At 38.7% G+C, this 14,466-nt stretch overlaps 1 protein-coding gene across 3 annotated transcripts in view; it reads right to left on the bottom strand.

Moving 5' to 3' along the window:
• NCK1 (NCK adaptor protein 1) overlaps window positions 1–14,466 on the bottom strand; it is a 68,087-nt gene that overhangs the window by 37,953 nt on the left and 15,668 nt on the right. The window contains exon 1 of one of the 3 annotated variants that reach the window (XM_010975511.2): window positions 8,759–8,868. The exons of the other annotated variants lie outside the window; for them this stretch is intronic. Coding sequence (XP_010973813.1) covers window positions 8,759–8,786 — 28 coding nt within the window. The 5' untranslated portion in view covers window positions 8,787–8,868. Of the gene's footprint in view, window positions 1–8,758; window positions 8,869–14,466 lie in introns of those variants that run through there. 3 annotated transcript variants of the gene reach the window in all.

The raw sequence follows: 14,466 nt of genomic DNA, 5'->3' as shown, positions 1-14,466 counted from the left end.
TTGGTATTCTATAAGGATGTTTATCTGTGTATTACTCCTTCTTTGGTACCTAAATTCAAGAGTCATTTCTCTAGGAAGCCTCATCAGAAAAGGCTGATTTAGGTACCTCTCCACTGTGCTCTTACACCACCTTTTATTTACTTTATTAAGGCACTCAACATCTTCTCATTAAAACAGGCTGCTTAAACAATGTCTCCCTACACAGGAAGTTCTTAGACAAAATAGACAAAGTCTCATTTCACTTTGTATACTTGGCACCTCTACAGAATACCACTCACATGGTAATTAAACTTACAGAATTAACATAACTTCCAGCTCCCTTCATATGATGTTTCAGTCCTCAATACAGCATGCCCTTCCTTGTTCAGCAAATTCCTGAATATCCTTTATGATCTTATTCACATTTGTTTTCTTTGCATCATTTCCCCAGGCATCTGTGAGCAGTTAGTCGATCCCTTCGCTATGCATCTACCTAACTTCTCCTCTCTATATACTCATTCCACTGAATCTGAAATTCTCTTGTACAGTTCTTATAATTTCTGTATTTCCATATGGCAGAAACCATTAAGTGTCTACCTCTCCAACTGAGCTCAGCACCAGCTACCATAAGAAAAAAAAATGTATTTTAAGCTTCCTTTGGAGTTAGATGTGACTATTTAAGTCATACTCTTCAAGCAGTAGTCAGTTGCAGCTTACCTCCTATAACAAGTAGGTTTTGGTTTTACTCAGTATCGCTAACTCTGGTCCCCAGTATCATGTGAGACTCTTTCAGTCTCTATGATCTTACAGGACATGAATTCAGGACCACCTCAACTATTTCCATACCCAAATCCTGCCATAGCCAAGGCTTCAACCCCACTTTGCACTTCTAGCCCATTACTTCCACAGATAAATTTATCTCATTTTTAACAAGGTTTTTGTTTCTTTTACTTTTTTTTATTGAGTGATAGTCACTTTACAATGTTGTGTCAAATTCTAGTGTAGAGCACAATTTTTCAGTTATACATGAACATATACATATTCATTGTCACATTTTTTCCCACTATGAGCTACCACAAGATCTTGTATATATTTCCCTATGCTGTACAGTATAATCTTGTTTATCTATTCTGCATTTTAAAATCCCAGTCTGTCCCTTCCCATCCCCCACCCCCTTGGCAACCACAAGTTTGTATTCTATGAGTCTGTTTCTGTTTTGTATTTATGGTTTTTTTTTTTTAGATTCCTCATATGAGCGATCTCATATGGTATTTTCTTTCTCTTTCTGGCCCACCCCACCTAGAATGACACTCTCCAGGAACATACAAGTTGCCGCAGACGGCGTCATGCTGTCAGTTTTCATGGCTGAAAAGTATTCCACCGCATAAATATACCATATCCTCTTTACTCAGTCATCCATTGATGGCCATTTAGGCTGTTTCCATGTCTTGGCCACTGCAAACAGTGCTGCTATGAACATTGGGGTGCAGGCGTCATTCCAAAGTAAGGTTCCCTCTGGACACATGCCCAGGAGCGGGACTCCTGGGTCACACGGCAAGTCTATTCCTAGTCTTCCAAGGAATCTCCATACGACTTTCCACAGTGGCTTTCCTTGCCTCCCTCTCCCACTCTTAATGATTTAGATGTCTTCTTTTACAATTTTGTGTTTATTGTTTTTGTAATTCATGGCAGTTATCTCCTTTCCAGTTATGAGTTTCTCATTTTTGTAGCATCCTGCTTCTTTTCTATTTAGAGTAGGCCTGTCAATATTTCTTTTAGCATGGGTTTAGTGTGCTAAACTCTTTGTTTTTGCTTGTCTGTGAAGTTCTTTATCTCTCTCTCTATTCTAAAGGATAGCCTTGCTGGATAGAGTATCCTAGGCTGCATCTTTTCTTCATTCAGGACTTTGAATATATCTTGCCACTCCTTTCTGGCCTGTAGTGTTTGTGTAGAGAAATCAACTGAGACCCTTATGGGGGTTCCCTTGTAACTCACTCTTTGTTTTTCTCTTGCTGCCTTTAGGATCATTTCTTTATCCTTGACTCTGGCCATCTTGATTATGATATGTCTTGGTATGGGTCTTTTTGGGTTCTTCCTGTTTGGGACCCTCTGAGCCTCCTGTACTTGGATATCTGACTCCTTTAGGTTTGGGAAGATTTCAGTCATGATTTTTTCAAATATCTTTTCAATCCCCTTTGTTCTTTCTTCCCCTTCTGGAACCCCTATTATGTGTAGATTGGCACGCTTTATATTATCCAATAGGTCCTTTATATTGTTTTCATTGTTTATTTCGTTTTCTCTCAGCTGTTCTGATAGGGTGCTTTCTGTTGTCCTGTCTTCTAGGTCACTTATTCGTTCCTCTGCATTAGCTAGCCTGCTTTGTACAGCCTTTAGGTCAGCTCTCATCTCAGCAAATGAGTTTACTAATTCTACTTGGTTCTTCTTTATAGCTTCTATTTCATTTCTGACATATTTTATATCTCTAAACACTATTTCTTTTAGTTCCTTCAGTACTTTGATCACTCCTTTTTTGAAATCTTGATCTAGTAGGCCATCAATGTCTATTTCCTTGATCATGCTTTCAGGGGATTTCTCTTGACCTTTTAATTGGGAGTGGTTCCTCTGCTTCTTCATATTGCTCATATCTCTCTGGCACTGTGGCTTAAGGAGTATCAGTTATCTAGTTCTCCTGGAGACGGTGTGCTCTTAATGATTTTATCAAGAGGTCTTTGTGTCTTCACCCTGTTTCATGAACTCAGCTTGCTGTTTCCAAAGGCCCTCTGTTGGTGCCCTCATCTGTGCTGCTCCCAGTGGCTGTTGGCTAGCAGATCACGCCCCCTCCCCAACACTGGGTCAGGTGCTGAGCTCTTACCCGGTAGGCGGGCGGGTCACTCCCCCTCTCGATGCTACAGTCAGATGCTGCTCTCAGGCGAGGCAGGTGGGCAGATCACGCCCCCTCCCACCACTGTGATCAGGTGCTGCGTTACTGCCAGGAAGGCAAGTACCGCCTGCCCTCTCCCAGCACCATTCGCTCCGCTGCTCTGTGCAGCTGCCAGCTCCGCCTCAGGTCAGTGCCCCGAAGGCGGGCTCGGGGAAGACTGTGGAACAGCCCCGCCCCTGCTCCGTGCCAAATCTCAGCTTCTTGTCTGTCTTGACAGCATGAGTTCTCTGAGGTGCCAGGGCAGAAAGATCCTGTCTGCCTCAGGCTGTAAACAAGTCTCAGTCCTGCCTAGGAGGTTGCGGAGCCCCTGGGTGTGGATTCAGGTCTCGGCCCCGCCCCCACCCGGGCGCTGCACACAGCAAAATATGGCGTCTGTGGCTGCGCCCCACCTCTCTTCTCACAAGAAGCGCCAGTAATGGCGGCGCAGGTCTGAGGAGACAAAGGCTATGGCGCCCCTCCCCCCAGGGCACACCAGCCGTGTTGCTTTGCTTTTTTCGCAATTTATGGGGAACTGAGGTTGTTCAGCTCCGTATCCCCTCCCACCACAGTGCGCAGCACCCCTTCAGTGCAGCCGCCCCAGTCCTCCACCTAGCTCGGGCAGCCTGTCCCGTGTCCCGGCCCCAGCTGCCAGCTCGCATCTCGGGCTGGGTGTCGCAGGGACCCTTTGTGCCCGTTTAACTCAGTTCTGTCTGTCAGGAGGTGCTCAGGGCAGATCTTAGCCTCAGAGGCTCCCCCTTCGTCCAGCTGGCCTCTCCGTTGGAGAGGGGAGACCCAGCGAATGAGCGCCAGTCCTCCTTTGCCACTCCCTCACCATGGGATCGGTCCCGCACTGTTTTGCTTTTTCTTCTTTCTTTCCTTTTCTCCTACCACATTTTTGGCGTCTTTGTCTTTCAAAGAGCATGATGTTCTGTCGGAGTTCGGCAGGTGCTCTGGTTGGCTGAGTAGGTCCACAGATGTGAGTTTTGGTGTATTTGTGGAAGAGGGTGAGCTACGAGCATCCTTCTACTCCGCCATCTTGCTTTGTATCCCCCAACAAGGTTTTACCTTTTAAAATTCTTTCTATTTTATCTACCATTGCTTTTTTTACAGCAGGCATATATTATACCCATTCTAATATGTTAAAAAATTGAAAAATCTATTAGGTCAACCAATTATTAAAACTATATGGGCCCCTGCAGATATTTGTGAAGAATGTTAATACGATAAAGCCAAAAGGTTGTATAGGTTATATACATACCTTCTGCTAAAAGGCTATTTTGAGATTATAAAGAAACATATGCTCTTTTCTTCCCCTGAAAATCATGTTTATCAACTCTTTCTTTTCTTTTTCTTTTCTTTTCTTTTTTTTTTTTTTTTTTTTTTAGTACTTTTGAAGGGTAAGTTTCCAATGCTACTTTCAGGAATACCATCACTACTAAGATAGAAACAATATTTATCACTGTACCACCAGTTCTTAGCATATCAGGCACACAAGGATTTGGTGACTGAGGTTGATGCCACATAAGGATAGGGTACCTGTGGCAATGAGGTCAATAGGTAGGATTCTATATTTCCACTTTGTTACAAACTGATTACAGGCAGTATTTGTTACAAGGCAGTATTCAGTTATCAACTCATCAAAAGACAGAAAAAGAAGAAAAGAGTAGACAAAACAAGAAAAAATAAGTCTACTTATAAACTATATGTAAATGAGTTTAGCTCATTTATAAGGGCTTATCAGATTTGATATAAAAATAAAATACAAAATCTAAAGCTGCTTATAGGAGAGAAAGGCTGAAAATAAATGAAAAAAATTTCTGGCAAAGACCAACACAAAAAAAGATGATGTAGCAATCTTAATAACTGACATAATATTATGGCAACATTAACAGGTATGAAGAGGTATTATATATATAGTAATAAAAGTATAAATAAGCTAAGGAAATATATCAAAACTTTATATATACCTCACTTTTAATATAAACAAGGGAAAACTAATATAATTACAAGAAAAATTCATCTTGAATCACTGCATGAACCTCTAATACACTTATATTAAAAACTGATAAGAGGTAAGTAAGGATATAGAATACTTGATCCACAAAATCATTAAGTTTAATCTAACAGTTACATAGAGAACCTCCATCAAACAGAAGAATATATATTTTCAAGTATACATGGAACATTTTAAATAACTGATCATATATTCACAAAGAAAGACAAAAAGTTCAAAGAACTTATATCTAAGACCACCTTCTCTGACCATAATGTTGAAATCATCAATAAAACATTTTTAGATGTTTGAAAAATTAAAAATGGCCTCCTAGACAAAAAAATTTAAAAGAAAAAATCATAATAGAAATAAAATAAGAACCAAGCAACAATAAAAGTATTAAGCTATCAAAATGTGGAGCTCAGCTTATAGCCTTAACGCATCTGTAACAAAAACATAAGACTAAATATGCTTAACTAATACATTTTCAATTAAAAAACAGGAAAAAGGCAACAGAGCAAATCTTAAGAAAGCTTAAGTGTATTAGTCATATTATAAAATTTTCTATATTTTATAAAGCTCTGACATGGCAGGGCCCTTAGGACCCAGGGAAAGACTGTACCTCCCAGGGTTACCTAATCCCTGGAGATAGCTTGAAAGCACATCTTTGATGTACAACCAACCAGTCCAGAGCCCATATCCCCAGTCATCTCCATCAAAAAACTCTCAAATACCAAGCCAATATTTTCCCTACCCTAAATTACCCCAGGGTCATGTACTAGTGATAACTAAAGACCACCTCTATCACCCAGAGCTATAAATTATTCAAACTATCCAAACCCAAACTTGCTCAAGCTTGCCTACCCTGCCTCATCCATTCCTTCTCACAGACAACAGTAAAGGCTCTGGCCTATACTTTCACCTTGCTCCTTTGTCTCCTTGGTGCTTCCCCAGGTGGCTCAGGGTGGTGTGGCTCCTGTTCCTAAGGAATTGTGAGTAAAAACTTCTCCTTCATGACAGTCATTTCCATGACAGTGTGTGTGTTTTACTCTACCTGATTAAACCAAATCCTGGGTACATTTCAAAACATTAAAGGAAATAAAGAGCAGAAATTAACAAAATGGAAAGTCAGAAAAAAATATCCTAATGGCCCACATTCTGCCTATGGAGTGTGCATATCTCCTAAGCTGTTTTCCTTTCTGAGTGAGACAGACCCCACTAGCTGTGAAGTGTGTTCTCTCTCTAAATAAACTTGCTTTCACCTTAAAATTAAAAAAAAAAAAAACCCTAGAGAAGAGTTTTTCAAACTTAAGAATCAAAAAGCACTATCTATAAAGGAAAAAAAATAAATATGGAAAAGATTGACAAAAAGGTACATTAAATCTTCTGCTTTCCTTAAAATCAGCAGTGAGATAGAATTCACACACAAAATTCACTGATTTTAAGTGTAGAGTTCGAGTCTTGACAAGTACATAAAATTGCATAACCCAGACCACAATCAAGATCTAAAATATTTTAATCACCCCAATAAGTCCCCTTGTGCTTCTTTATAGTCAGTCCTCTCCTTCTTAGCAACTACTAAGGGGCTATCACAATAGTTTTTGTCTTTTCTTGAATTCCTCATAAAAGGAATCATATAAGTTGACTATATTAAATTTAACACTTCTGTTCATCAGATCCCTTACTATCAAAAACATCACCAACTTACTTTGAAAAATGTTATAAAAAGCCTTACTAAAAGAGAGAAAGTTCTAGTGAGATTAGTATCACCAGAGAATACAAATAGCAACTTATCAGACATAGAGATGAACAGATGGCATAATGGAGCTGGGAACCCTTGCATTCTGGGAGGGAGTAGAATTTACTTTACTCTAGAAATGGGACTGCCTTCCCTGCCCAAAGCATCCCTTAACATTTATAGTACCCCTGCCCGACACCATTATCCAACAGCTTCAAAATGTTTGCTTTACCAAAATGAGACCCATCTTAACACCACCTCAAACCAAAGGACTCGTTTAATGGTGAAGGAGAAATAACAATAAGCATTTGACCATGGCATCCACTGGTCCTACTACATATCACATCATGAGGAAACTGCCACACTACCAGAATGATGGAGTGGCATATTAAAGGCTCAGCTGACCAGTCATCCTGTTGGTCTTCCAGGATGCAGTATATGCACTGAACCGAAGAGTATGGTGTTACATCCCTATTAGCTAGAATGCACATGTCCAGAAGCCCAAAGATAAAAGCTGGACTGACTCTTTCCCCAATCAATCCCAGTAGCTCACTTACGGAATCTGGGAGTCCCATACCCACAATTTAAAACCTCTCTTGTATTAGAGGTCCTGTGGGTAATGCTTCTACCTGATGATACAACAAGGGTTCCAATGAACCTAAAAAGCTACAACCACAAAAGTCAATGGAAGAGAGGCTTCCAGAGGAGGGAGGCACCAAGCACCTTCTTGATACAGGGCCTTTGCACACATGTTCTCTGTTAGAATGTTCTTCCCTACTTCTTTATCCGCTTAATTTCAACTCATCCATCCAGTCTCTAATTAAGAGAAATCTTCTCCAATCCCTGAATGTCAGGGCTAGGCTAGTTTCTCTCTCCCTTTACATGCTCTCATGGCTCTGAAAGTTTCCTACATAACCCTTATCACAATTGTGTTAATTGAAATGTGATTAATATAAATAGAATTTTACTAATTGAAATGTAATTAAAAGAATGTGCATTTTACAAAAAGCTACAACCACTACCTGGCACTTCAGGCTCCCCCTTAGTCTTGACAGACTAGCAGGCAAAGAAAGAAAGAAATATACCAGCAGTGATAAGTGACTGACTATATTAGGAGTTGTTGTATACAGTGTGGGCAGGGAGCAATCTGTCTGAAACTCAGGGCATTTTCCATGCTTGGTACTAACAAAGAAAACAGTAAATTGCAGCAACCATGGCCAAAAAGGGGCAAGACAACTAAGGGCTCAAGTCCCCCAAAGATGGAAGTCTCCAGGTCACAAGCAGCCTAGAGCAGCTGGACTGCCTGCTGGTCCCGCACAAGGGAAATCTAAAACATGTGGTGAAGGAGGAAGATGATGAATACTAATCCTTGGCTCAAGACCAGCTGCATCAGCAAGTTGCACCAGCTTGCACCACCAACCCTTTCTAAATTTCTGTTGAAGAGACTGCAGTGATTCAGTGAAGGATTAGAATCAATGCAGGGTCCAAGTAGATCATAGTAGAGCAAGAGGTACATTTGTGGCAGTTTGTTACACAGCAAAAAACTAAAACAGCTAGAATCAAAGGAGAGGCTGACAGCAAGACAGATTCTATCAGAATTCTCTTACACTTCATCTTCATGCTATCCAACTCTCCTTTGATTCTAGCTGTATTAGTTTCCTAATGCTGTGTAACAAACTGCCGCAAATTTAGTGGCTTAAAACAATACAAACCTCTTATCTTAAAGTTCTGGAGGCAAGTTCAAACAGGTTTTACAGGGCTAAAATCAAAGTCTGCACTCCTTCAGGAGGCCCTAGGGGAAAATTCATTCATTGTCTACTCCAGCTTCTTAGAAGCTGCCCACATTCCTTGGCTCCTAGCCATATCATCATGACCTCTGCTTCCACTGTCACATCTCTTTCTAAAATTGACACTCCTGTCTCCCTCTTACAAGGCTCTATGTGATCACATTGGGCCCACCCAGATAATCCAGAAAAATCAACCTGTCTCCAGAGTTTCTTCTGCCATGCAAGGTAATATATTCACAGGTTTATAAGATTAAGATGTAGATATCTTTAGGACACCATTATTCTGCCTACCACATTAGTCATAACCTAAGGCTAATAATTTCAGGTAGGTTTTGACTTACTTCTCCCATAGTATTCAATGTGATTCATTTTCTTCCTGCCCTACGGCTTCGTTAAAGCCATGAAGTGAGACAACACTGGGAACCCACTTGACAGGCTCTTGTTTGCAGCCCTAAAACGGGAGAGGGAAGGAGAAAGAATTTACACCCTACCGAGGCAATCATCAACTTATGGAGAAGAACACATGATACAGTTTACGCTCGTCCATCCCTGAATAGATAATTTGAAAAGCATCTAGATCCTCAGAAATTCCCACTGGGATTAAGCCCTAATTGCCACATAAATTAATAACTCAATAACACAGTCTTCTTCTTCTTCTTTTTTTTTTTTTTTTGGTAGGGGGTGTGGGGGGTGGTAATTGGGTTTATTTATTTATTTAGTGGAGGTACTAGGAATTGAGGCCAGGACCTCGTGCCCTGGCATGCACTCTACCACTGAGCTATATACCCTCCCCCTTAATAACACAGTCTTGTATTGGCTTTTCTTCTTTTATTTCATTCACCCTGGTCTCTCGCTCTTGATACCCCAGATCACCTGCCAAATAAATTACCTGCACACAACTACTTGCTTTTAAATTGTACTTTAAGGAAATCTACTTCAGGATGACACCTGCACCCCAATGTTCATAGCAGCACTATTTACAACAGCCAAAACATGGAAACAGCCTAAATGTCCATCAACAGGTGACTGGATAAAGAGATGTGGTATATTTATACAATGGAATACTATCAGCCATAAAAACCGACAACATAATGCCATTTGCAGCAATATGGATGCTCCTGGAGAATGTCATTCTAAGTGAAGTAAGCCAGAAAGAGAAAGAAAAATACCATATGAGAGCGCTCATATGTGGAATCTAAAAAACAAAAACAAACAAACAAACAAAAACAAAGTGTAAATACAGGACAGAAATAGACTCACAGACAGAGAATACAGACTTGTGGTTACCAGAGGGGTGGAGGGTGGGAAGGGATAGACTGGGATTTCAAAATTGTAGAATAGATAAACAAGATTACACTGTATAGATAGCACAGGGAAATATACACAAAATGTTATGATAACTCACAGAGAAAAAAATGTGACAATGAGTGTGTATATGTCCATGAATGACTGAAAAATTGTGCTGGACACTGGAATTTGACACAACATTGTAAAATGATTATAAATCAATAAAAAATGTTAAAAAAAATTGTACTTTACGGAAGAGGATGGGGAAGAAACCTGGTAAAGATAATCAGGTAAAGAGTTTTAGACACAGAAAATGGAAACACGATTTAATAAAATGAAAGGTATACACACAGGAGAGCGTCTGATGTTGACATTATCACTGTATAACTTTGAGTCAAATCTCTTAGCTTCTCTATTTTATCAACTGTAAATGAATGGTTTGACTTCCATGACTCTTAGTTCTTTTCAGCTCTAAACTTTTATGATACAACAAACAACACGATGGACTGGTGAAAGGGGACAGCAGAAAGGCAGAGTTGTGAGATTATCACCAAAGAGGCCAGCCAAGTAAACTGTGAACTAAGCTAGTCAGAAGGTAATGTAGTATGGATTCAAAAAGCCATAGAGAAATCAGATCCCTCATACACTGCTGGTGGAAATGTAAAATGGTATAGCCACTTTGGAAAACAGTTTGGCAGTTCCTCAAAAGGCTAAACATAGCTACCAGATAACCCAGCAATTCCATTCCTGGTTATATAAGCAAGAGAAATGAAAACATGTATTCACTAAAAATTAATAAAATGAAGTTGAACCCCTACCTTACACCATATACTAAACAGATCAAAGACCTAAATGGACGAGCTAAAAACCATAAAACTCTTAGAAAAAAAAAAAAACAGGGCAAAAGCTTCACAACATTAGCCTTGGCAATAATTTCTTGGATTTAACACCAAAAGCACAGGCAACAAAAGAAAAATTAGATAAACTGGATTTTATCAAAATTAAACTCTTTTGTGTGCCAAAGGACAATACCATGGAATGGGAAATAATATTTGCAAGTCACATATCCAATAAGGAATTGATATCCAGAATATATAAAGAACACTGACAACTCAACAGCGAAAAAACCAACCCAATTAAAAAATGGGAAAAGAATTTGAATAGACATTTCTCCAAAGAAGATATACAATTGGCCAATAAGCACAAGAAAAGATGCTCAACATCACTAATCATTAGGAAAATGCAAATCAAAACCATAATGATATAACACCTCACACTCATTAGGGTAGCTAATCCTATAAAAAAAAAAAAGCAGAAAATAACAAGTATTGGTGAAGACGTGGAGAAATTAGAACCCTTGCGCATTACTGGGAGGAATGTAAAATGGTGCAGCCACTGTGAAAAACAGTTTGGATTCCTCAAATACTTAAAAATATAATTAAGCAACTCTACTACTGGGTATACATCTAAAATAAGTAAAAGCAGGGTCTTAAATAGATATTTGCATACCAAGCAGTGCCTTTCCAAGCAGGTCCTAAGAAAACTGAGTTTCCTATCAGCATAGACACAGCCCTGTGCTTTCCTGAATTTGAACCCCTGGTACACCTTAAGGAGACTGAGTTCTGTTTAGCCTAGATGCTGAGATTCTGGGTTACCAAAGCCCAAGCCCACCATATTCATTGCAGCATTATTCACAATAACCAAAAAGCAGAAGCAAACAGCGTCCATCAACAGATGAAAGCATAAATAAAATGTGATATATACAATCAATGGAATATTACCAGCCTTAAAAAGGACATGCTACAATGTGAAAACATTATGCTAAGTGAAATAAGCCAATCACAAAAGGACAAATATTGTGTGATTCTGCTTAAATAAAGTTCCTAGAGAGATCAAATACATAGAGACTGAAGGCAGAATGGTGGTTGCAAGGGGCTGCAGGATGGGCAAATAAGACTTTAGTGTTTTATGGGTACAGAATTTCAGCTGAGGAAGCTGAAAAAGTTCTGGAAACAGCTGGTGGTGATGGCTGCACAACAGGGTGAATATACTTAAAGCCATAAAATATATACTTAAAAATGGTTAAAATGGTAAATTTTATATTACGTATATTTTACCACAATAAAAACAATCTATACATGAATATCCATAGCAGTATCATTCACAATAGTTAAAATGGAGAAACAATCCAAATGTCCATCAACTGATAAATGGATAAATCTGGCATATCCATGCAATGGAATATTATTCAGCAATAATAATAATAAAGTACTAATACATGTTAAGATTAAAAAAATGGTTGTGCAATAATGAGGGGTTACAAATGGATGAACCTTAAAAATTTATGCTAACTGAAGAAGCCAACAAAGGGCTACATATTATTTGATTCCCTTTATGTGAAATGTCCAGAATGAACAAATCTATAGAGACAGAAGTACATTAATAGCTGTCTAGGAGGACAGAGGGTAGGGGAAGTCAGAGGGTGACAACTAACAGGATTGGGGTTTCTTTTGTGGGTGGTGTAAATGTTCTATGTGGTGATGGTTGCAAAACTATCTGAAAAGTACTAAAAGCTACTGAATTGTACACTTTATCTTGAGGTTGTTTTTTTTTTTTTTTTTTAATTTCCTCTGATTTCATTGTTGACCCACCAGTTTTTCAGTAGCATGTCGTTTAGTCTCCATGTAATTGTTTTTCTCATTTATCTTTCTGTGGTTGATTACAGAACTGCATACTTTAAAATGGGTGAATTGTATGTATGTGAATTATATTTCAATGAAAATTTTTTTAAAAAGCCAACAAGACCTAGTGACTGAATGGAACTGTAAAATGAAGCAAAAGGATAAATAAAAGATTAACTAGAAAAAGAGTAGAAACATCAGTTTGAATTCTTGCTCTGAGATTTATTATGTGTGACTTTGAGCAACTTAACTCAACCTCTCTGTGCTTTGGTAACACCTACTTACAGGGTTGTTGTGAATATTAAACAAAATAATAAGTAAAACACTTAGTACAGTGCCTGCTACATAATTGCCTTCCCTGCACTATTCCTCCTACCTCATGCTAAAAATTACATCACCAATTGTATGGACATATAAAATCAATGACAGTTATATCCAAATTTTATGATAAAGAAATTATGTCTGTTACAGGTAGCAAATAATCTAAAAGTCACAAATTATATGCTACTGGAAAAGCAATTTTCAACTGCTAATTCAAGCTGAAACCAGAGGCAAAGGCAAAGATAAACTTTAGAACCTCTATTCACCAATTATCTCTCAGCTTCTTTTTCTCTTCCCTTCCATTTTTAAACACTTCTTTCCTTACCTCCCCATCTTCTTTACCTTACCCTTTATTCCAAACTACTGCTCTTGATCATGAGAAAACAACAAGTGTTTTTTTCCCCATTATAATATATGTTAAGACGGAAAAACAAAGGATTGGTCTAAGACAACCAAACTCTCCCCAGCTAACCTGCCAAAGTTCCCTAAAGAAAAAGATAACGAAAAGGAATGCAGGAAAGCTCCCACTTTCCCTTGTGTTAATGGCTCTCTTACTTTATGATCTGGAGACAGAATCCTGTGGCATCTACAAAAAGGAACTGGAATTTCTCCATACTACCTAAAACTGAGTCCCAATACCAAAAGTCAAATGCTCTAAGCAGTTAGTACAACTTGACATACTAAACTACACTTCCATTTAAAATATAAATGTTAAATAAGAATTTAACCTCAGCCTATTTTAAAGGACAATGCCTTTCAAAGGAGCACCTGCATCATAATGCTTCTGAAATAAGATTCAGTAAAAGGATGTGGTTAACAAGCATGAACAGATGAACTGCCATTGTACTGCTATGATTTTGTATACTTTCAGATCAGAAAATTTCTACTAAAAACACTTCAAAATAAATTCATAAATGTTATCTCTATATAGGCTTTTAGTATAATTCTAACTCACTGTAACATTTAAAAAGACTATATCTCTATAGAAAAGATGCCACAGCAAGCCCAGAAGCTTTTCTCCCTCTACAAAGTCCTTAATGCCTCCCTCATGCCTAATTGTATTGTTTCATTGTATTTCACTTCAAAACGTTTACTGGACACTTATTGCACAGAGAAAGTACACTAAGTCCTTTTAATACAATAACTTTTCAGCTTTATACGTTTATTTCTGCTTCAGTTTGTAAGTTAGCCCAGGAGATTCCCCAAACAAACGCGATGGTGGTAGATATGATATATCATTTAGTAGCGGTAAAGGAGTTGGAGGAGGAGCAATTCCCGTGGGTAGAGGTGGTACTGGTAGAGCTGGTGGTGGGGATGTCCCTCCAACTGCCTGTGGATGCAGTAGAAGTGGTCCTGGAATTTAAGAGCAATCTGTGAGTCCATACTCCTGGATTTCATGCTGGAATTCTGTTTCAAGGTCTTTGAATTTTTACTCTTATTTTTGCAGCTTGTCTTGAGTTTACAGTTGGGTTCTGAATTCTTCATTTTTCTGCAATGATGACCACTATTAGAAGTGCAAAATCAGTGTCTGATTCTTGTTTGTGCTTAACTCTGAGTCCACACCAAGGGAGTGCACGAGCTGTTGATCATGTGCTTTGATTTTCTTAAGAAACTGTGACCATCCTGCTGAGGTTCCTTCTTTATGTTTCCAGTTGAAGAGGATCTTTTTTGCTAGGTTCCAGTTTTTTGTGGTTTTTTTTTTTTTTTTTTTTCATGGTTGTTCAGTAGTCAGTTGTCGTTTTGTTACAGTCATGAGGAGA

Source organism: Camelus dromedarius, chromosome 2 (assembly GCF_036321535.1).
Source record: "Camelus dromedarius isolate mCamDro1 chromosome 2, mCamDro1.pat, whole genome shotgun sequence".
Lineage (NCBI taxonomy): Eukaryota > Metazoa > Chordata > Mammalia > Artiodactyla > Camelidae > Camelus > Camelus dromedarius.
Note: the sequence above shows the minus strand (reverse complement) of the source record. Positions and strands in the feature narration are given on the sequence as shown.